The sequence below is a fragment of the Rousettus aegyptiacus genome, unplaced genomic scaffold (assembly GCF_014176215.1).
Source record: "Rousettus aegyptiacus isolate mRouAeg1 unplaced genomic scaffold, mRouAeg1.p scaffold_m13_p_13, whole genome shotgun sequence".
Classification (NCBI taxonomy): Eukaryota; Metazoa; Chordata; class Mammalia; order Chiroptera; family Pteropodidae; genus Rousettus; species Rousettus aegyptiacus.
Window position 1 is genome coordinate 30,595,575 of NW_023416288.1, and position 23,510 is coordinate 30,619,084.

The 23,510-nt window shown below is 32.8% G+C and overlaps 1 protein-coding gene across 1 annotated transcript in view; it reads left to right on the forward strand.

Moving 5' to 3' along the window:
- Nucleotides 1-9,851: 9,851 nt before the first annotated feature.
- ABCB5 (ATP binding cassette subfamily B member 5) overlaps nucleotides 9,852-23,510 on the forward strand; it is an 81,850-nt gene continuing 68,191 nt past the window's right edge. The window contains exons 1-6 of the mRNA XM_016159521.2: nucleotides 9,852-9,904; nucleotides 11,904-11,961; nucleotides 13,503-13,653; nucleotides 16,297-16,351; nucleotides 20,305-20,496; nucleotides 20,579-20,750. Of these exons, the coding sequence (XP_016015007.1) occupies nucleotides 9,852-9,904; nucleotides 11,904-11,961; nucleotides 13,503-13,653; nucleotides 16,297-16,351; nucleotides 20,305-20,496; nucleotides 20,579-20,750 (681 nt within the window). The remainder of the gene's footprint in view (nucleotides 9,905-11,903; nucleotides 11,962-13,502; nucleotides 13,654-16,296; nucleotides 16,352-20,304; nucleotides 20,497-20,578; nucleotides 20,751-23,510) is intronic.

Consider the following 23,510-nt stretch of genomic DNA (forward strand, 5'->3'; position numbering starts at 1 on the left):
GAGCTTCATGAACTTAGGTTTTCAAATCTCTCCCCACATTTGGGGAGTTCTCAGTCATTATTTCTTTAAATAAGCTTTCTGCCCCATTCTCTCACTTTTCTTTCTAGGACTTCAATTATATACAGATTTTTTTCTCTTACTAGTGTCTCATAGTTCATGTAGGCTTTCTTTAGTCTTTGTCATTACTTTTTCCTTTGTTCTCTTCTGACTGGTAATTTCAAATGACCTGTCTTCTACTTTATAGATTCTTTTTTCTGCTTAATCCTGTGGGCTCTTGATGCTTTCTATTGCATTTTTAATTTTATTTATTTTTCTCTTCAGCTCCAGAATTTTTGTTTGGTTCTTCTTTATAATTTCTGTCTCTATTATACTTCTCATTTTTGTGGATGTATTATTTTCCCGATTTTGCTGAATTGTCTTTCTGTTTTCTAGCAGCTTGCTGAGCTTTCTTAAAACAACAATTTTCAATTCTTTGTTAGGCAAATTACAGCTCTCCATTTTTTAGGGATCAGTTACTCATAAGGTATTGTGTTCCTTTGGTGGTGTCATGTTTCTTTCATTTTTCATGTTTCTTGAAATCTTGCAATGTTGTCTTTACATTGAAGAAGTAGACATCTCCTACAGTCTTAACTCACTGGCTTAGAGAAAGCAATACCTTTTATCAACCCTGTTAGCGAGTTTGAGGCATCCTCAGATCTTTTCTATACATATGTTGCTCCACATTTCTTGCTCCCTCTTGGAGGGAAATTCTTAAGATGACTTTCTCTTGATCTTGTAAAACCAGACCATGTGCTGACAGCTTTTTATTTCCTTCCTTTCCCTACAGCAGTACTCAGTTTTAGGTGCTTTCTCCCAATCACAGAGTCAGATCAGCTTTCTACTATGTGCATGTTCACTAGCTATCTACAAATACTTGCCTCCATTGCCCTCAGAAGTACACACAGGGAGACAACCACAGAGTGGGGGTAATTGAGGCATGAAGAATTTTGAAGGTGTCCACACACCAATTGGGGGGATCTGCAGGCAAGGCATTCCCAAAAGCTCATGAGTGGGCCTTTTGATTTAGTCTACCATGGATTAATAAATCTGCATCCTGTTGATATATTCTATTCCAAACCCTGGCCGGTGTCCTCCCAGTTACACAGCCCTCTAGTCACACAGCATAACTCAGTATTATGGTTGGGGTGAGAAAGAAATAGATACCTTTACCAGTTTCCCATCCAGCTGGAAAAGTGAAACTGTTCTTACCCTCTTCAGTTCATCCAAATTAGAATTTTTTGCTACAAGTATGCTAAAACTTCTTTGCTAGACTCCTGGACTTCCATAAGCACAAGGCATTGTTATCTCTGAGTGATTTCTGAATCATTATATTCTTTGTGGAAGATGGTAGAAAACTATTATGTCACCATTTTGATGTCTGTGTAACTCTGACTGCTTTTTTTTTCCTAGTGATGATACACTCACATTTTGTGATTGTTATGACTCATTTGTCCTGAAGAGACAAAATGAAGCGAGTAGTTAGATAATTCAAAAATGAAAACTAGTCATGATTGAGGTATAGTCACTGCTTAGTGCTATACTGTAAGGAGTAAATGGCTTGCCCAAAATTATATATGTCATATAAGTGGGGAATGCAGAATTTGAGTCTAGGCAGTTTGACTCTAAGAACTATGCTTTCCAATATGATAGCCATTAATCATACATGGCTGCTTATATTTAAATTAATTAAATATACAAAACTAGAAATTTACTTCCCTCACTAGCCACATGGCAAGTGTTCAATAGCTACACATGCTTGGTAGCTACCACAGTACAGAGAATATCTCCATGTCCAGAAAGTTCTATTGGATAGTACTGCTCTGGAAGCAAAACTCTTGGCCTATATATTATATCACTTCACCTGTGCTTTGGTATAACATTGTTAGATTATTAAAGCAAATTTATTCTCAAAGTTTTAATTATTCCTTCTGTGTAGGTGACCATTGCAAGTATATCTCTAGGTTGGCAAGTTTCCCAATTATCAGTGCCACATTACCATCTGTATGCCAGATATGTTCCCTTGGATATTCTAATATCAACTCAAACTTGTATTTTTAAAATGAATGTCACCATTTCTCTAAAACTAATTTTCCCAACTTCCCCATTTTCATTTTTGCTACTCTTTTAAAAATTTTAGTTTCTGAAGTTTATTCATTGAACTTTTATATTTTTATTTCTTCTTTCTTGTCCTCTGTATCTACATCCTGTCAACCTTCCCTTAGAAACATCTCTCGAAAATGACTTTCTTGTTGCTATCTAACCAGACTATAATGTGTATACCCGAATCTTATTTTTCTCCAAGTCCTTCTAGTCTACTCATGACATCAGTTTAATCGTACCAAATACCAATGGCCCTGTCTCCCTCATTCTGAGAAAACTACATAGTTTTGATAAAAAAAAAAAAAAAAAATTGGATCAATACCTCCTATAATCTTATCTACTTTATCTCTTCATTTCTGCATGAACTGTTCGTTCTAACCAGGCTGATCTTATTCCTCTCTATTGTGAGATAATCGCTTTTTCATTACTGAAATTTTGTTCTCCACTTATTGACATCTTAACCATCCTCCAAAGACTAACCTCAGGGCCCTCTTCATATGTGGGGTGAAACAATTTTAGGTCATAATGTTCTTTTCAGATGCTACAGTGGTCACTCTATGTACTATTCATCACCTAACTTCCTGTCTTTCCAGGTCTATTACTCAGGGCTCTTCAGAGAAATAGATACATGTACCCTATTGTATTTATTTATGCTATATTTATATGTCTATAGCGATATAGATATGAGAAAGAGAATATAAGTAGTTAGGTAGAAATTTTAATTGATTTTAGGGAATTTGCTCACATGAGCACAGTGGTTGGCAAGACCAAAATCCTCATGCCAGGCTAGAAGATTAGAAATTCTAACAAAAATGATGTCTTGAGTCTGAAGGCAGTCTGGAGGCAGAATTTTTTTTTCTTTTCATAGGACCTCAGTCTTTTATGACCTTTAACTAATTTAAGAGTTTTGCCTATATTATAAAGAATAATCTGCCTTATTTAAAATCTACTGATTTAAATGTTAATCACATTTAAAAAATACCTTCAGAACAACATATAAACTGGTTTTAATCAAACAACAAGGTGTCATTGCCTAGCCAAATTGATACATAAAATTAGCACATTAAATATATATATATTTTAGAGCTCTTATGTATAATACTCAACTCTGCTAGGCATAGAGAGAGGAAGGAAACAGCATTTGAGGAAATGCACTACTTGTAAATGTTAATATTAGAGGGTATGAAAACAGTTGGCACTTATGAAGAGTATAAACCAGTCATCCATTTCAGAAAGAATAGCTTTATGGGGGAGACAAAAAATTTTTGTGAAGCTCATTCGTACTCAACAATAATCTTCCTACTACTAGTTTGTTACTTTTGGAGCTTCTATAAAATTTATATCTTCATCTAATCAAAAATGCCATGATTTCCATCCAACCTACCTATTCTAGCTATGCATCACATTACTCTTACCAACCATGTTCCAAGATTAAGTGCCACTCAGAAAATTTCTTCCCACATGGTAGTTTGTCATATGACTTACCATATTGGCCCATGAACTCAGAAAAAAAACATTAAGTAATTGCCCTTAAAGTATTTCTAATTTTATATTTATTTTTATCCTCTATAGCATTTGCTATGATAACCTTTTCATAGTTATCAATCAATAAGTATTGGCTGACTGACAGCTTCTATTTAGGACATATAAGATGTTCAGACTTCCTTTCTCACATTATCTACTTATTACTGGATATTACTACCTGATTATCTCACCAGTATCTCACATTTGACATGTTTCAAACCAAACATACCTTTCTTCCAAAACACTGAATGATTTGGAGAAATGAGGGGCTTGCCATCATGGCCAACTTATATCTTCCCATATAATGATGACCTCCTCACTGTCCCGTGATTTTCTTTCATCTTGGGTCTCTTTGTCTCAATGCACTTTTTCTCTCCACCATGTAAATCATACTCTCTCTGCCTTGGATACTCTCCTTGATCTTTATATATCAACCTTTTTGTAATTCAGCTTTCACCTTAAACAGTACCTTCTAGAAGAGGTTTTCCATGACTGGGCAGGATAACTACCACATTATTCTTATCACATTGCCCTGGTTTAGTTCTATGTCTAAAATGTACCACTATCTCATTTTTCTTATTTATGTATAACTTTTGTTAAAACTGTGACTCTCCCTAAAATAGAATATAAGCTCCATGACAGCAGAGATTCTAGGCTATTCAATGCTTAGAACACCACTTGGCAAAATATATACTTAAAGAATGAAAAAATAAAAATCATTTAAGCTTGTTAAAAATGTAGATTTACCAGTACATTATCTTAGCTTCTCATTCAATACATGGGGCATAAGGTCTAGGAATCTAATTTTTTTAACATGCACTTGAGATTCTGATGCCAAGAGGTCTTTTGATCATATTTTAAAACCATGTTTGACAGTGTTAGCATTACACTATATTTTTATGTTCCAGTAAAACTTTATTTAGAGATAATGGAATTTGAATTACATATTTTTTCTTATGTCACAAAATAGTCTTTTCATATTTTCGAACTATTTCAAAATGTGAAAACCTTACTTAGCTCATGGGCCGGATAAAAACAATGGGTCAGACCTAGCTTTGGGCTATTACATTGTATTTTGAACTTTATTTTTATATTATTAAATTTAGCAGAAAGAAAAATAAAACTTCCTCTAGAGAAATAGTGCCTTCTATTTTGCTAAGACTTTATGCTAGTTGCTATAGTGTTGTGTTTCTCAAATTTGAAATACATACAAACCACCTAGAGAATCTTGTTAAAGTGCATATTTTATTCAGTAGTTCTAGGGTCGTATCCAAAAGTCTGCATTTCTAGAGTAGATCTTTAAAAAGCATGATCTAGTACAGCCACTATGGAAAACAGTATGGAATTTCCTCAAAATATTTTTTAAAAGACCTACCATATCATCCAGCAATTCTTTGTATAAGTGGGTATATGAAGAAAATGAAATCACTATCTTGAAAGTGTATCTATACCCCATGTTCATTGTAGCATTATTTGTAAAAGCCAAGACATGGAAACAATATGAGTGTTCATCAATGGATGACTGAATAAAGAAAATGTAGTATACAGCCATGTGCCTCTTAACATAGGGATATGATCTGAGAAATGTGTTGTTAGGTGATTTTGTCATCGTGTGAACATTATATGGAGTGTATTAAATAAACATAGGTGGAATAGCATAGGCTATATGGTGCACACCTTGGTTACACGGTATAACCTATTGCTCCTAGGCTACAAACCTGCAACATGTTACTGTACAAAACAACACAAGATTAAATCAAGCACAAAAGAAAATGATGCAATCAAGATATGTAGTGAACACAAGATGTATAAGGCTGCTGCTGGCATAACACGTCATACTGATTTACAACAAAGATTTGTACAAGTAGAAAGAGTACACTCTAAAATAATGATTAAAAAGTATAGTATAGCAAATACATAAATCACTTACCTAGTCATTTATTATCATCAAATATTATGTACTGTACACAATTGTATGTGCTATGCTTTTATGCAACGGACAGCACAGTTGTTTTGTCTACACCAGCATCAACACAAACATGTAAATGATGCATTACCCTATAAATTATAACAGCTATGACATCACTAGGTGATAGGAATTTTTTAGCTTCATTATAATCTTATGGGACCACCATTGTATATGTGGTCCATCAATGACCAAAATGTCATTATGTGACATGTGTCTGTATATATACAATGGAGTATTTTTCTGCCATAAAAAGAAGGAAATCCTGCCATTCATGATAACATGGATGAACCTAAAAGGCGTTATGCTAAGTGAAATAAGTCAGACAAAAGCAAATATCACATGATCTCATTTATATGTAGAATCTTAAAAAAAATTGCTTTTCTACATATTAGCAATGATCAGAAAGGAAAATTAAGAAAACAATTAATTTATGATATCAAAAATAGTAAAATGTTTGGGAATAAACTTAATCAAGGAGATAAATGATTTGTACATTGAAAACTATAAAACATTACTGTGCAACATGAAAGAGGACACAAATAAGTAAAAAGACATCATATGTCCATAGACTGGAAAATTTAATATTATTTAAGATGACAATATTACTGAAAGTAATCTATAGATTCAACACAATCTTCATCAAAATCCTAGTGACATTTTTTGCATAAATAGGAAAACCCATCCTAAAATTAATATGGAATCTCAAGGGACCTCAAATAGCAAAAACAATCTTAAAAAATAACAAATTTGGAAGGCTCACACTTCCTGGTTTATAAGTATATTATAAACCTACAGTTATCAAAACAGTGTGTTACTAGAATAAAATATACCTATTAGCCAATCAAATAGAACAGAAATCTCAGAAATAAACCCTCACATATATGATGAAATGATATGCAACAAAAATGCAAAGATCATTCACTGGGGAGAAGACAGTCTTTTCAACAAATGATGCTGACAAAACTGGATGTCCACATATGAAAGAATGAAGTCAGACCCTTTCTCTTACATTATATAAAAGCATTAACTCAAAATGTATCAAAGACCTAAATATAAGTGCTAAAGCTGTCAAACTTTTAGAAGAAAAATAGGGGAAAACATTATGACTTTGAATTTAGCATTGATCTCAGCTGTGACACAAAAAGCCCAGGCAACGAAAGAAAAAAATAGATAAATTCAACTTCATTGAAATTCAAAACTTTTGTACATCAAAGAACACTATCAAGAGACTGAAAAAGACAACCCACTGAATGGGAAAAAATATTTGCAAATTCTATATCTAATAAGGGTTTAATATCCAGAATATATAAAGAACTTCTAAAAGTCTACTATTTAAAAAAATGAAAAAAGAGCAACTGACTTGAATAGACATTTCTGCAAAAAAGACATACAAATGGCTGATAAATACACTAAAAGATATTCAGTATCACTAGTCATTAGGGAAATGCAAATTAAGAGGATAAGGAGATACTGCTTCACACCTATTAGAATTAATGTTATCATTAAACCAGAAAATAAGTGTTGGTGAGTATGTGGAGAAATTGGAACCCTTATGAATTGCTGGTGAAAATCTGAAATGGTATAGCCACTGCGAAAAAAAGTATGGCAGTTCCTCGAAAAGTTAAAAATGATCCAAAATTTCCAGTTCAGGGTATATATATGCAAAATATTTTAAAACAAAGACTCATATTCTTGTACTCCAATGTTCATAGCAGCAGTAGTCAAAATTTCCAAAAAGTGGAAACAATACAAATGTCCATCAGCAGATGAATGAAATGTGTTAATATACACAGTGGAATAGTATTAGCCTTAAAAAAAAATAATGAAATTCTGATACATGCTACATCATGAATGAAACTTGAAAACATTATGATAAGTGAAGTAAGCCTGACCCCTAAAAGGACAAATATTGTTGGATTCTACTTACCTAGGTTATCTAGAATAGGCAAATGCGTAGAGACAAAGTAGAATGGTGGTTACCAGGGACTGGGGAGAGGAGGGAATGGGAAGTTACTGTTTAATGGGTACTAAGTTTCCGTTTGGAATGATAAAAAAGTTATGTACTGGCGATGGTTACACAACATTGTGTATACACTTAATGCCACCAAATTGTAACTTAAACATGGCTAAAATGTTAAATTTTTGTTATATATATTTTTCCACAATTCAAAAAAAATTAGTTCTGCATTTTTAACAAGGTGCCAAGTATTGCTGACGCTGCTGATCTTGGGACTATACTGAATACAAGGCTGTAACATAGAGAAAAAAATAAGGCACATGAGTTCTTCAGGAGAGGGGAACATATCTTTTTATTTTTATAAACCAGGAGTTGACTCATTGTATAAACTCAGTACTTTTTTCAATGAATTCATAAAGGAATAAAGAAATATAATCTAATAGGGTAACTAGGGATTGTAATATAAAGCAGAATATGTATGTCAATGAACATAATACAAATGTGAGCAAAGAGCAAAAGGAGGTGATTATTTTCAGAGAGGGAGGTGAGTATTTTCAGAGAGCAACAATGAGGTAATAGAATGAATACCTTGCATATAGTATTACTCAATGGTTATTTGTTGTGCAGATATGTTGTTGATGTATTAAAAAGATTTAGTTATAATTACTAATTCAGCTAACTAAAAATATGGGACTAGACAATAGAAAACTGACTATATAAACACTAAATATCTTTAAAAGGAGTGTTTATTTGGCTCAATGAATTTTCTTTGCTCACCTTGTTTTTTAAGTGCAGTATGACATGAAGAACACAGTGTGCTTTAACTGGAAATTCATCATCATTGTAATCAGATATTACAGCGTGATCAGAAAATAAGCTTGGTAAAGCACAGTTATGAAATTGCAATCAGTTATTTGTTGAGAAGAGAAACCACACATGATTTCGATGTAAATGAACAGATCATGCACTTATCAAGGTGAGCCTCAATTTTTTATTTCTTTTTATGAATTTTATTATATAATTATTAATTTCTATAAAGTCCAAATGATTGATAGAGCCTATTTTATTACTTTTCTTATGTATAATGTCAAAAAACTGGAAATGGTATTAAGTCAGTATAGCAATTGCAAAGATTTCCTATGTGGAGTTATGACCCTTAATTCCTGAGAAAGAGAAAAAGGAAGAATATACCAACGTACTCATTTCATGCCTTATTTCCCAGGCACCAAAAACCTATGCATTAGGATTCATTTCTTCTTGGAGAAGCTTACTATTTCAAAGCATATCATTTTGTTTTGTTGTTTTGTTTTGTTTCAGATGTTCAGGTAGTATTTAATTAATTCATAATTCTACTCAAGTCTAAATCCATATTCTTTATAATTATCTTACTATAAATAGTAGATTATGTGGTCTACCAAATAAGATTGGGTCAAAATATCTCTATATTTGCAGTGAAATGAGAATTTATGTAAATAACTGTGACCCTAAGACAGGCTAAGATTCTGAAGTGTTATCCGAAGGAAAACTGCATTATACTTAATATAATTTTAATGCTGAGCGGGTTTTCAAAATATTCTAATTTTTTGATAACTATTAATTTATATATGGTAGAAGCTATAACTTGCTTATGTTTGGTGAACTAAGAAGCCCTACTCTATCAAACTTCTGGCTAACAGAAACTACTGCCTTAATTTTTTTTACAGAGGAAACTAAGCATGGGATAGTTTAAGGGTTTTATCAATTATAATTAAACCAGTGACAGAGTAGAAATAACATTCAATGTCCTAAAGAACCATGCATTGGCATGGAATCTGGCTTTCCTTCTTTTATTTCATTTCCAGAATTTTCATTAGCTCAAATGTAGGCCTAGCATGAAACAAAGAAGTTATAAATTCAGTGGTAAAATCTGAACAGGTGAGCAACCTACCCAGAAACTTCAATTGCAGTGCAGGGTAAGGAGACAGGATGAAATTCTGAAGTATAATTTTTCAGAACCTATTAGGGATGTAAAGAATGATTTTTGTCAGTTCCAGTCAAGATAGCAGGGTAACTTTTTTTCACTCAGCATAATTATTTTGAGATTACTTTTGTGTAAGCTACCTGTGCCTCTATGCCTCATTTATAGCGTTCTCCAAGTGCATAATACAGTTAAATCAAGCAAAAAAAATAAAGAATAATTTATATTAACTAAGTGATAAAAATTTACATAGTCTTGATATAGTTGTCAATATTTTGTTTCAGAAGAATTAAATTGTAAATAAGATGGCAAATTCTGAAAGAACTGAAGAGATGCAAGCAAATTTTCAGAGAAATGGGTAAGCCTTGCTTAAATTCTACAAAAAGTGTTCTGCAGCTTCAAATATAGCTTATCCTTTTCACAGCTGTAGTAAAAAGTTCATAATTTTTTTCCAAAAATAATAATGCTATTTTCATTTTGCCAGACTCACTTCACCATAATTAGTATTACAACTGGTTTAATAATCATTTTAGGAAGCATAATAGTTACAGGATTTATTGGCTTGTATTTCCAGTATCTCCTCTTCCAATTTTCTTGTAGCTTATCAGTATATAGAGGAAAAATACCTGAATATTTTCATTTCAATTCTCTGTGGATCCTTCATTCCACATGGTACATTTAACAACAACAACAAAAATGGATTCTAATTATTTTTTTTACTGAATGGATGTCTGTGTGTGTATGTATATTATAAAAATTTCCCAAACTTACAATTCATTAATTTAGAGATTAAAAATGGAAGTGGTTTAAAATCTATTTTATTTCCACTTTTACCATAATAATTGTGTTATATTTCAATATATAAACTATGAAATTTAAGCAGACCACTGTAGATCCTTTGGTTCATTAATGCAAGGCTGCAGTAGCCAGAAGGGGAGCTCCCACCATACCGGCCTATGTACTTTTCTTCACTTTCAATTCTGGTGGAGAAGAGACTTTTAAAAGACTACCCGATCCCTCCTTCCCAGTACATAAGTAAATTATTAACCTCAGGTGGAATAAAATTAAGTGACATGTCATTTATCAAAGTTATGGAACAATATGTTAAAAAGCTGGAGAGAAGAGTCAAAATCCTTCTATGATATCTTTTTTAGAAAACTTAATCTGATCCTCTCCAGTCTTCTGTTAATGTTTAAGAATCATGTGTGTATTTCATTATCAGATTTCCCTGAAAGAAATAGACAAAATTTACACTTTTCATTTGGACCTCCTTAAAATGAGAGCTACAAAATAAAATTTTTAGAGGGAGACAAAATTCATATACATTTGTTTAACATGCACTTAATAAAACTCCTTTCACTTAAAGCTCACAATTGCTCTTGGGCAATTGTTACAAAGGGTTAAAAATTCTAATCTATTAGGATGACTACTATTAAAAAAACAGTAAAATGAAACAGAAAATAAGTATTGGTGAGGATGTGGAGAAACTCCTTGTGCATTGTTAGCAGGAATGTAAAATGGTGCAGCTGCTATGGAAAACAATATGATGATTCCTTAAGGTGTTAAAAATAGACTTATCATGTGATCCAGAAATTTCACTCTTGGTTATATACCCCACAAAAAAATGAAATCAGGGATTGAAGAGATATTTGTACACCTATATACATAGCAGTGGTTTTCACAATAGCCAAAAAGCGGAAGCAAACCAAGTGTTTATTGATTGAAGAATGGATGAATGGATTAAAAAAAAAAATGTGGTATATACATACAATTTAATAATACCCTTAAAAAGGAGGAAAATTCTGATGTTTGCTACAGTGTGGATGAACCCTAAAGGTTTTATGCTAAGTGAAATAAGCACATCAGAAAAAGATAAAATAGAATAGGATTCTACACCTAGAATAATCAGATTCATAGAGACAACAAATAGAATGGTAATTGCCAGAGGCTGACAGAGTTCAGTTTTTTAAGATTCATGTTATTCTATGGATGGCTGGTGGAGATGGTAGCACAACAATATGAATGTACTTAATCCCATGGAACAGTACACTTAAAATAGTTAAGATGGTAAATTCTGTGTGAGGTGTATTTTACTACAATAACAAAATAAGTTCTACTCCTGAAGTATATCTTCAGTTTTTACTTTAACTAATGTGGGTAGTCAGTAGCAACTTACTTTCCCTGGGTTATACTAAAAATTTGTATTGTCTATCCTTAAGTTTGTTTTTAAAATTTCATTGTTGGTATGAATTTGCTACCAAGCGTAAAATTTGATACTTCAGTACAATTATAATTATATAAATGTTGCAAATTATATTCACATTGAAACCTTTCTGTTTTAAACATTTATTTTCCAGAGTACTGCAAGAACATCTACCCAAAGTAAGAAACCAAGTTGTTGGACCTATTGAGATAGTAAGTGAAATCTTTTAGAATGAATGTGTACCAGAAAATTTTAAGGAATTGTCAGTAGTGCATAGAATGATTTTTTGTTTGGTAGCTTATGTCTATTGGCAGGGGGAGATAATTTTTTAAAAAATAATTCAGCAGCATGTTATTTCCAACAGGGAAAAATATATAGTCAACCCCATAGTTCTACAGTAAGAGATGAGGGGAAAAAAACAATATGCATACAATGATCCCAGTTTTGGGAGGAAAAAAAAATATCCCTGCATGTGATGCATAAATACTATCAAAGGTTATTTCTGAGTGGTGGGGAATTATGAGTCACTTATAAATTCCATATTTTCCAATGATAACACATTAAAGTAAGTTGCTTTTATTATTTTTAAGATGCTATAAATCCTTTTAAATAAAAACAATTATCTAAATATTTTGTAAAGCCTGTGCACCAGAAAGCACACTTCTTTGGGATTTATGTGCAAGAAATATTTTCAGTAATGTGTTCCCAAAACCTACTCTTAATCTCTAAGTCAGCCTGGCTGTCAACATCACTAGAAATACACATAAAACAGTACTCGTTTTTTCAAAAGTCAAAGTTTTTAAAAAACTAGGAAGTAGCAAGACATGAGAACTTTTATTGAGAAGATAACACATTACTCTGGGGGAAGGTGGAGGAGCAGATACCCTTTTATCTATAGTACTGAGTGTGATCCTATGGCAGAGACTCAATAAATATTAGCTATTGTGTGAATGAATGGAAAAACATTAAATTTTTTCAGTCTCCACTTATAAAGTATCTACTAGTTCCTTTTGCTGTTATTCAAATCTAATTTCATTTCAATACCCTGATATTTTTATCTTGGCTTCTCTCAGTAAAATAAATAATCCACATTTTCAAGTTCATGTTTTAGTTTTAAAGAAGTGCTGTAGGGACCTACTATAGAATAGAAGATAAAGCATTCAGTATTTGACTTTCAGTTATTTTTTTCTTATTCTAACCAGTCTTACAAATTATTAAAGAATATTTTTATTACAGACTCTAATTTATAGAATAGATGTTATCTTGGGTAGAAAAATATCTGAGGAACTTAAAATAAAAATGAAAAATATAATTTATTACATTTGGTGAACTAATTTTTACTAGATATTTATTGTTCACTGCACTTAGTTTTATCATTGCTATGATGTTGATTAGTCTAGGGAATTAAGATACCATCATTGCAGTCTTTTGAAATATCTTAATTTATTCCAGAATCAACCAGATGGAAGGAAGTTTCTGATTCATACTCACATCTCACCTGACTTATGTCACAGATCTACAATTTCTGTTGATTTTGCTACTTTATATTTTTCAACAACTTCTTCAAAATACATTGCTCCTTAGAATTGGAACTTTTTTTTCCTTTATTTAAATTCTTGTCCATGACTTACACATTTATTTAGTCTCTTAATTTATAAAATAACATTGACTTGATGGCAAAAACTGTAGGTTGGTTTTTTGTTTTTCATTTTTTACAGCTATAATGTGACCACGTTTTATTTGCTTTCCTCAGTTCCGCTTTGCTGATGGACTGGACATTACACTCATGATCCTAGGGTTACTGGCATCACTGGTAAATGGAGCCTGTCTTCCTGTAATGTCACTGATTTTAGGAGAAATGAGTGATAATCTCATTAGTGGATGTCTAGTCAAAACCAACACAAGTGAGTACAATATTTACTTTTCTATATTGCTGGAGATTCAAAAGTGTTAAATAAAAAAATAGTAAACTCATAATACAGATTATCGTATCGTTAAACAATATCTATATAATATGTATGAGTTTAGTAATGGTTCTCTATTACTAGGGGCTAAAGAAAAATCTATATTCTCAGCATTTTTCAAAAAAACAAAACCAACAGGTGTGTGTGTGTGTGTGTGTGTGTGTGTGTGTGTGTGTAGATATATAGAGAGAGACAGAGAGATTGTGATTGATCTATTTTAAGGAATTGGCTCATGCAATAATGGAAACTGGCAAGTCCAAAATTGGTAGGGTGGTCCTGCAGGCTGGAGATTCAGGAAAGAACCGATGTAGTTCACATCCAATGGCCATCTGCTCATGGTATATAAAAAGGTTGAGACCTAGTATACCTCAGCTTCTCTCTCTAGGAATTCAAATAATTTTCTGTCAGAAGTGATGATTATATCAGGATTTAATCAAAGATTTGGGCCAATCCAGGCCATTTATCTGTAATTCACCCTTTAAGAAGAATTCAAGAATGTCTAAATCTTTCAGATAGCTATAGGGTTTCATTAATAGTATATAGACATGCATGGCATTGTAGAACATAATGCAGCAAAGAAACTGGAAAGAACATGCAAAAAGTTACAGTACTAGAGACAAATATCCTCAATAAAGATAGAGATATCTAGCAGTCAGGTGTACAAAAGAAGCGTTTTTGTACTTCTCACAGTTATAGATGCCCTTCGTGTTTTGTTACCTTTGTAGTATCCTATATCAGGGTCATGTCCTTCACAGTGACATTGTTTAGATGTAAATTCCAGCAATTCTTCTATGTATTAACAGTAAATATCCACGGTCTTTTTTTATCCAGTGGATATTATAAATATTAATAATTCCATGTTTACATGGAATTAAACATATAAATTACATGTTTCCCTGAATTACACAGTAGAAAGCATCCTTATAGTTGTTTATTATAATGAGGATAAATGTCTCATTAAAACCTGTCTTGAGACCTGAGCCTAGCTTTATCCAATATACCTCCCTCTGTGTCCTATTTGACTTTAAATACTAATTTATACCCTTTTAACCTTTCAATGCTGGCACAAAAAAGTGTCCCAATCTTGTTTAAATTGAACTAAGCCATTGCTTCCACCTCTGTGTCCTTGCATGTGATGATCTCTGTCAACACGGTTACTAATTTTTCGATATTTTAATGATAGAGGCTAAATTAAGGATGTCATTCTGTTTGTTAAATGGAGCTGCCAAGTCACTGAGCAAATATTTATTGATTGCCAACTATGTCTCTCTCCAAATGAATGAGTGAAAGAAAGGAGAGAGAAGGAAGAGAGCATTCTAAGGCAGTATTCCTTCTGTTAGATCTACTCTATAATTGATTGTCTTACCAGATTTAGATAGGCTGAACCAAACATATCTAATTGCTGTTGCTTCAAATTTTAATTTTTGTTTAAGGCTTCTTCTGGTGTGTTTTTTTCTTAGTCTCGTTGTGGAGTAGACCATCAACCTTCTAACAATGATTTTCTGAAAGATAATGGAGGATTATTTGCTCCTACAAATTAAAATATGAATATAGCTGCTATTGATCAAGTGCCCATTTTTGTGCCAACATTGAAGTTTTACATATGCTATCTCTATCAATATAATCTCTGAAATGAGATTATTCCATTTTTATGTGATTCTAGTTACCACTTTTAGAAACAATGTTTATTTTCTTTATTATTTCAGTTCATCTCTTTAAAGCTTTTTAGTAGGTTTTGCTACTTCTACTTTGTCAATTCTGAAATTTGAAATAAACTGCTTTAAAATTTTTCCTGCCATGTTCCATAAATGGAATAAGGAAAAAATTATTTTTTTGCATATAAATAAAGATCATAGACATTATCATATGCGATGCTGTTGTGGTGAAAAGTCATGATGTTTACAATTCATTTTAAATGTTATTATAGAGGTTTTTAGAAAGAAAATTACTATAACTGTTTTGTACTGTTGGTGAAATCACAACCTTGTTATACTAATTAACGTATGATATACTTTTTACCAGAAGATATATAGAAAACTTTACATAGAAAACTTGTAACCCGAGGATTATTTTAAATATTATTTTATTATGTTCTTATCCTTATTATACTCAACATATTTCAGTGAAGTTCCTTTAAGTTTTTCCTATGACTACTGTTTCTAGATCCTTTACATTTGTTCTTACTCCTCTTGGCCTTTCTAAATCATTCCTTGGAGTATCTCAAACTTTAGTCAATACTTATAAGGAAAAAACTGAATTATAAATGCATCATCTCAATAGGAAAGAAGAGTTCTATTATTATTAATTACAGAATTTTTGCCTGAGATCAGAGATGTCCTAAAGAATTCTTTCCAGGTGTGAGCTACATGATTAATATGTTGAATGAGTGTTCCTTGAGACCAGAGATCATTATTTCAAATTTTAAGTTAAAGAATAGACAATAAGGTGAACATAAACCTATGTGTAGGCATTAACTTTATTTTCTTGAGAATGTACTATATTTGGTTTGGAGAGCTATGTATGAAAACCGTATGGCCAATTCTAAATTATTTGTCTTTATAATTTAAAAAACTTTTTTTACAGCAAATTATCGTAACTGTACTCAGTCTCAAGAAAAGCTGAATGAAGATGTGATTCTGTAAGTCCAAATGAAATGTTAATGTTATGTTTATTGAATGCTCCTTTAGTCGATACTTATAAGGAAAAAACTGAAATATTTGATAATATTACATATAAGTGATTAAAGCAAATATGTCCTCTTCTTTTGTCAGGTATATAAGATATACATATTACATAATTTTTTCTTCTATTTAAAAGGTACAGAGAGTGATATGCTTTAAATTGTATTTGATAAAATTCTCATCAATAGAAAAGTAGTTTTGAGATTTGCATTTTTATACCAGTTTTGCCTTCTAGAACTGAAGATACCATATCCTAGGAGCTAAAAGATTTGTTTATTCTTTTTTCTTTTTTTCAAATTATTTTCCTTAAAAATCTTATAGAAAAATGCCATTCAATGGACTTTAAAAAACAAAGATGTGTGCAACGAATTGTAAAATAATAATAAAATAGTAAAGAAGTTTAATTGACTAATTTTGGAGAAAAATTATTCAGACTAGTATAGTTGTATTCAGACTAAAAATTGTAAATTCTGAAATAAATAAAACATGAAGACATTCTGTTTTAGTTATTTTATGTATTAGCCAGCATGCTTTCCTATCACATACACTGACTTAGAGAGATGTTACTTTCCTGAGTACATTCACCGGATTTCACTAGTGTCTCACTAAAACTATGGGATTCTTTGCTATATACCTAAGTGATTTCTAATTTTCCTCCTGTACAATGTGAATGGTGCTCCCTTGAGTTATGCTCTGCTATAGCCTCAACTTTCTTTGAAGGGGAAAAAAACTTTTTAGCAACTTCTACATAAAATATCTTTATATTAGGTCTTTTGAAAATTCCTGACTAGAATCCAGAATATTGCCTTCTACTGAATTCTATTCTAACAATATTAAAGCAGGGTTCTGATGTATAATTATGAAGTATGAGTTTCTCACAAAAAGTTTGGAACTTTTAAATATAGGGGCATCCATTTAAAGAACAAATAATAAAAAGGAGAGTAAGCTGAAAAGATATGTCTGTGTAGAGTTATTAAGAGGCTACTAAAATTATTTTTTTTAATTTCTTATTTATAATGTAGTATTTCTTATACTCTTGTTTCTCAAACCAGTGTTCTGTTTTGGAATTATTTGAGATACATAATGAAAAAAGGTTTCATGGTCAGATTGGTTTGGAATATGCTGTATATGACAGCCTCCTCTTAAACACAGATAGAACAAATAAGCATAGTAAATGTTCCATTTAATTTATATTTTCCAAGCCTATTTGGCTATGGAACCTAATTTTTTTCCCCTAACACCTAGTAACATTCTAATGTTAGGTGAACTAATGTTTCGATGAACACATATCTTGGAATTATTGCTTTATGTAACTTTTTTGATTAGGATAATAATCATCTATAATCATCAGGAACTGAAGAAGTGTATTCTACCTAACTCATTTTCCAAAGACAGTGACTCATAGCTTTATATAAGTTTGATGTTTTAATGTTAGGTCTCTTCCTTTGTTTTATTTATCAGACAGTTATTCTGAAAATAATTGAATTTTTCTTGTTGAATCAGATTATAATGGCTAAATAGTCCCAAGATTGTTGCTGGTGAATATGATATCTCCTCTTTTACTGTCAAGAGTTAATTAATTCTATATGAACTTTAAGCAACTCATTCCCTCCTTTTTGCTACTTCTAACATGTCTACTATAATCTACTTGAAAATGAAGGGCAAACTTGATGACCAAATCTATATTAGATTTAGTTCAACCGAACTTGGTGTAAAATCCATCATAATAGTCACTTAACCATGATAGAAATTTAGTTCTCTCACACATAAAATGTGAAAGTAGGCTGCCTAAGAATGAAATATGACTCAAAAATACATAAGGGACTTGAGATCTTTCTGTCTTTCTGCTAGCCTTATGACCACATCTGCTTTAGCTGGGCATATTGCCACTGCAAACAAAATGGAGGTTCTCTTATTTAGGAAGAAGATAAGGTCAGATATTGGGTGATAGAGTAGATAGATGGCAATTTCTGCTACATCATTTTGTAGCCTAGAATAATTCTAAGATTGTATACAGTGGAACTGGCAAATGTTAATAGGTGATACATTTTAAAAGGATGGGGTGTGCATTGTTGATTGGTCTGAAATATTCTGTGTTGAAGAAAATTAAACTACTGCTTTGCTTTTGGATTTTTTTAATATTTTCTTTTGTATTATCAAGTTCGTTGGCGGGGATGGTGCTAGGTATGCAGTGTTTCTCAAACCCCTTTGAGAACCCTTTTTCCTTTGAAATATTGCTAGAGTGATTCACACCATAAGCTCAGAATTCAGATCAGAGGTACAGGATTTGGATGGTGGACTCTGCCACTTTCTATCTATAGAAATCGTTGGGTGCCTTCTGTAAGCTTCAGTTTCTTCATCTGTGAAAAAGTGGTGTTGATACTTTCTTGTGATTCAGTGACATTCAGATATGTAAATTGCCTGAAATAATATTTAACAAAGTAAATGTTCAATAAATGGCACCTTTCAAGATTAAATCAATCTTAATTTGCATATGGTTTTGCATTAGAAGGCCTAGACTTTGAAGGTAGTTTCCTTTTTGCTGCAAAATAAAGCCTGGATTCTGGGCCTACTAGAATTTCTTCTTCTGGGTCCCAGGTAGTTTAGAAATCTGATTAGTAGATAAATAAGGAGTTAATAAGTATGGTTCTTCCATGTGGAATAAATTGAGTATATTTTAAGAAGTGAATCAGTACTTCTATGAAATTGTTTTTAATTATTTTTCTGATTAAATAGTTAATATTTTAATTGTAGAAAGTGTGAACAGATAAAAATGCACAAAGAAAATTAAATTACTTATTATACTACCAATAAAGGATAATATATATTAATTTTGTTTATATTATTATAGCCTTTCTACATATATATGTATACATATATAATTTTAATGTAATTGGAATTACACTGCTGTTCATGGTGTTTTTAATAGCTTTAGTGAGGCATAATTATCATAAATTCAATGATTTTTTGTAAATTTACAATTACGCAATCATCACCACAATCTATTTTTAGAACTCTTCCATCACGCTACAAAGATCCCTTCTTTGCATGTAATCAATTCCCATTTCTACCCTGAGCCTGGGGCAACTACTTATCTGCTTTCTATCTCTAAAGATTTACGTTTTCTGGACATTGCTTATGTATAAAAACATGTAATATGTAGAGGTTTTACACCTGGCTTCTTTTATTTACCATAATGTTTTTAGGTTTATTGATGCAACACGTATCAGTAGTTTATTCCTTTTTATTGGTTATTAGTAACCCATTGTAGTGATATATAATACTTTGTTTATCTGTTCACCAGTTATTGGACATTTGGATTATTTTTTGTGTTTGTTTTTTGTTTTTTTGTTTTTTGGCAATTTAAAAATAATGCTTCCATGAACATTGATATGTAAGTCTTTGTGTGGATATCTGTTTTTATTTCTCTTAGGTAGGTTACTCAGGAATGGAATTGCTGGGTCATATTCTAAGTTTATGCTTATCTTTCTAAGAAACTTCCAAAGTTTTCCAAAGTGGCTAGCTACATTATTTCACTTTCCCACCAACAATGTATAAGGGTTCCAGTTTTTCTACAACTTTGTCAACAGGTGTTATTGTTATTGCAACATTTTAGCTCTCACACTTAGGTCTGTGATCCATTTTGAGTTTAAGTTTATTTTTGTGCTAATAATGTATGAGAAACCTTACTAGGGAAATCTAGATTTTTACATTCAATGTACTTCACTTTTTCTGATAGAAGTTTATTTTTAGTAATTTTATAGTTTCTAGCACAAATTCTCTCAGTTAAATATTGATAGGTTTTAGTAAGGGGGGATCTGTTTTGTTTTGTTTTGTTTTGTGGGTTTTGGTAACATGAGAAAAAAGTTGCTCATTAGCCTCACTAACATTTCGAATAATATTTTTTCAGGTTGACTCTCTATTATGTTGGAGTAGGAGTTGCTGCCCTGGTTTTTGGCTACATGCAGATTTCTTTTTGGGTTATGACTGCAGCACGACAAACCAAGGAAATTCGAAAACAGTTTTTTCATTCAATTTTGGCACAAGACATCAGCTGGTTTGATGGCTGTGACATCGGTGAACTTAACACTCGCATGACTGAGTAAGAGGATAGGTGTGTAGTATCAGAACTTTGTTTTTATATGACATATAAGTGACTTACCTGCATTTATTTACCGTTTCAGTGACATCAACAAAATCAATGATGGTATTGGAGATAAGATTGCTCTGTTCTTTCAAAACATGTCTACGTTTTCCATTGGCCTGGCGATTGGTTTGGTGAAGGGCTGGAAACTCACCCTGGTGACTCTGTCTACATGTCCTCTTATAATTGCTTCTGCAGCCATGTTTTCTACGGTAGGCAAGATGGCTAATACAGTGTTTACTGGAAGCAAGAATGTGAACTTTGTGTTTCACTGAGCCAAAAAGGCATTTCTTTTCAGTTTCTGTGTCCCAAAATAGAAAGGGACATTATACACACTCCACAAGAACTTTTGATTTTGTTCACCGTTAATCACCTTTCTATCTTCAAGTTATTAAGCTATGGTGAGGTTGGGTTTAGTATCTTACGACATTAAAAATATTCCACTTTGAGCTTTTGGGCAAGATGGCAGAGTAGGTAAATGCTGTGCTCCCCTTCTCCTATGACTACCTCAAAATTACAACTACAGAACAATCATCATTGAGAATCACCTAAAGTCTAGCTAAACTGCAGTCCTATAACTAAGGATATACAGAAGAAGCCATGTCAAGACCAGTAGGAGGGGCAGAGATATGGAAGAGGCTGGTCTCACTTGTGGCAGTAAAACCTGGAGGGATATCTTATCTGCAGAGGTCCCTCCTGAGGAGCAAGGGGTCCCAGCCACACACCAGGCTTCCCATTCCAGGGTTCCACCTAAGCTTGACACTAGTGGTAGTTGGCCTCTGCTCACAGCTGAGCCTTCCAGGCACCTTTAAGCTCAGCACAAGTAGCAGCCATCTGAAGATCACTTTATAGCTCATACCAAGTGGCCTTGGGCAGGGCACAGGCAGCAATTGACTTTGGACTGTACCAGAGCCCATCTAAAGAGGCCCCAGAACAGACACATTCAGTGACCAGCTTCACACCACACCAGAGCACCACTTAACCATCTCCACAAATGACACACCCCAAAAGAGCAGGCTCAGCAGGTACCAGGGCCCCACTAAAGCAACTGCTGCTTTGTAGAGTTAGCCCCTGCACAATAGATCCCCCACTGTAATCACAGCCAGTCCTCACAGCCAATTAGCCTGAGAGTCAATCCTTCCCACTGACATTCAAACACAATCAAGGCTAAACTACAATGGAGGAGTGCACACAAAATCCATACAGGGGACATACCTGGAGCATCCGGTTTAGGTGACCAGGGAGACTGCGCCACTGAGTCCCACAGGACATTTACTACATAAGGCCATTCTACTAAGAAATGGAGATATAGAAGCTCTACCTAATACATAGAAACAAACACAGGGGATAGCAAAAATGAGGAGACAAAGAAATGTCCCAAAAGAGACGATAAAGAACAAAGCTCCAGAAAAAGAACTAAATAAAATAGTGACAATCTACCAGATGCAAAGTTCAAAACACTAGTTATAAAGATACTCAGTGATCTCAGTGAGAACTTCAATAAAGAGATAGGAAACATAAAAAAAGAACTAGTCAGAAATGAAGAATACAATAACTGAAATGAAGAATACATTAGAGGGAATCAACTTTAGATTAGATGAAGCACAGGATCGAATCAGAAATTTGGAAGATAAGATAGCAGATAAGATAGCTTAAGGCACCTCTGGGACAATATCAAGTGTACCAACATTGGCATCATAGGGGTAACAGGAGAAGAGAGAGATCAAGAAATCGAAAACCTGTTTGAAGAAATAATGATTGGAAAACTTCCCTAACCTAGTGAAGGACATAGACATACAACCTCAGGAAGCACAGAGAGTCCCAAACAAGATGAACCCAAAGAGGCCCACACCAAGACTCATAATGGTTAAAATGTCAAAGGTTAAAGACAAAGAGAGAATCTCAAAAGCAGCAAGAGAAAAGCAGTTAGTTACCTAAAAGGACGCTTGCATAAGACTGTCAGATGATTTCTCAACAGAAACTATGCATGCCAGAAGGGATCGGCCTACATATTTAAAGTGATGAAAAGCAACGATCTACAACCAAGATTACTCTATCCAGCAAAGCTATCATTCATAATCAAAGGATGGATAAAGAGCTTCCCAGACAAGAAAACGCTACAGTTCATCAACACCAAACCAGTTACAAGACATGTTAAAGGGACTTTTTAAAGAAGAATAAAAATGAAAAAAAAAAAGATTAAAAATCTGAATAATGAAATGGCAATAATATCTATCAACGGTTACTTTACATGTGAATGAATTAAATGCTCCAGCAAAAGACATAGGGTAGCTGAATGGATAAGAAAACAAGACCCTTGCATATGGCACCTACAAGAGACTCACTTCAGATTGCAAGACACACACAGACTAAAAGTAAAGGGATGGAAAAAAGATATCTCACAAAAATGGAAACAAAATAAAGCTGGGGTAGCAATACATACACCAGACAAAATAGACTTTAAAACAAAGACTATACAAAAAGACAAAGAAAAACCCAGTTATCCCTCTTCTGGGTATTCATCTGAAGCCCAAAACACTAATTTTAAAAGACATATGCATCTATATGTTCATTGCAGCATCATTTATAATAGCTGAGATATGGAAGCAACCTAAATGTCCATCAATAGATGAATAAATAAAGAAGTGGTACATATATACAATGGACTATTACTCAACCACAAAAAAAAGAATGAATTCTTGCTATCTGCAACGATATGGATGGACTTAGAGAGTATTATTCTAAGTGAAATAAGACAGAAATACAAATACCATATGATTTCACTTATATATGGAATCTAAGAAACAAAATAAATGAACAAACGAAATAGAAACAAACATACATACAGAGAATATTTCGATGGTTGCCAGATGACATAGGGGTTGGCAGGATGGGTGAAAATGAAGAAGGGATTAAGATGTACAAATTGGTAGTTACAAAACAGTCATGGGGAAGTAAAGTATAGCATAGAG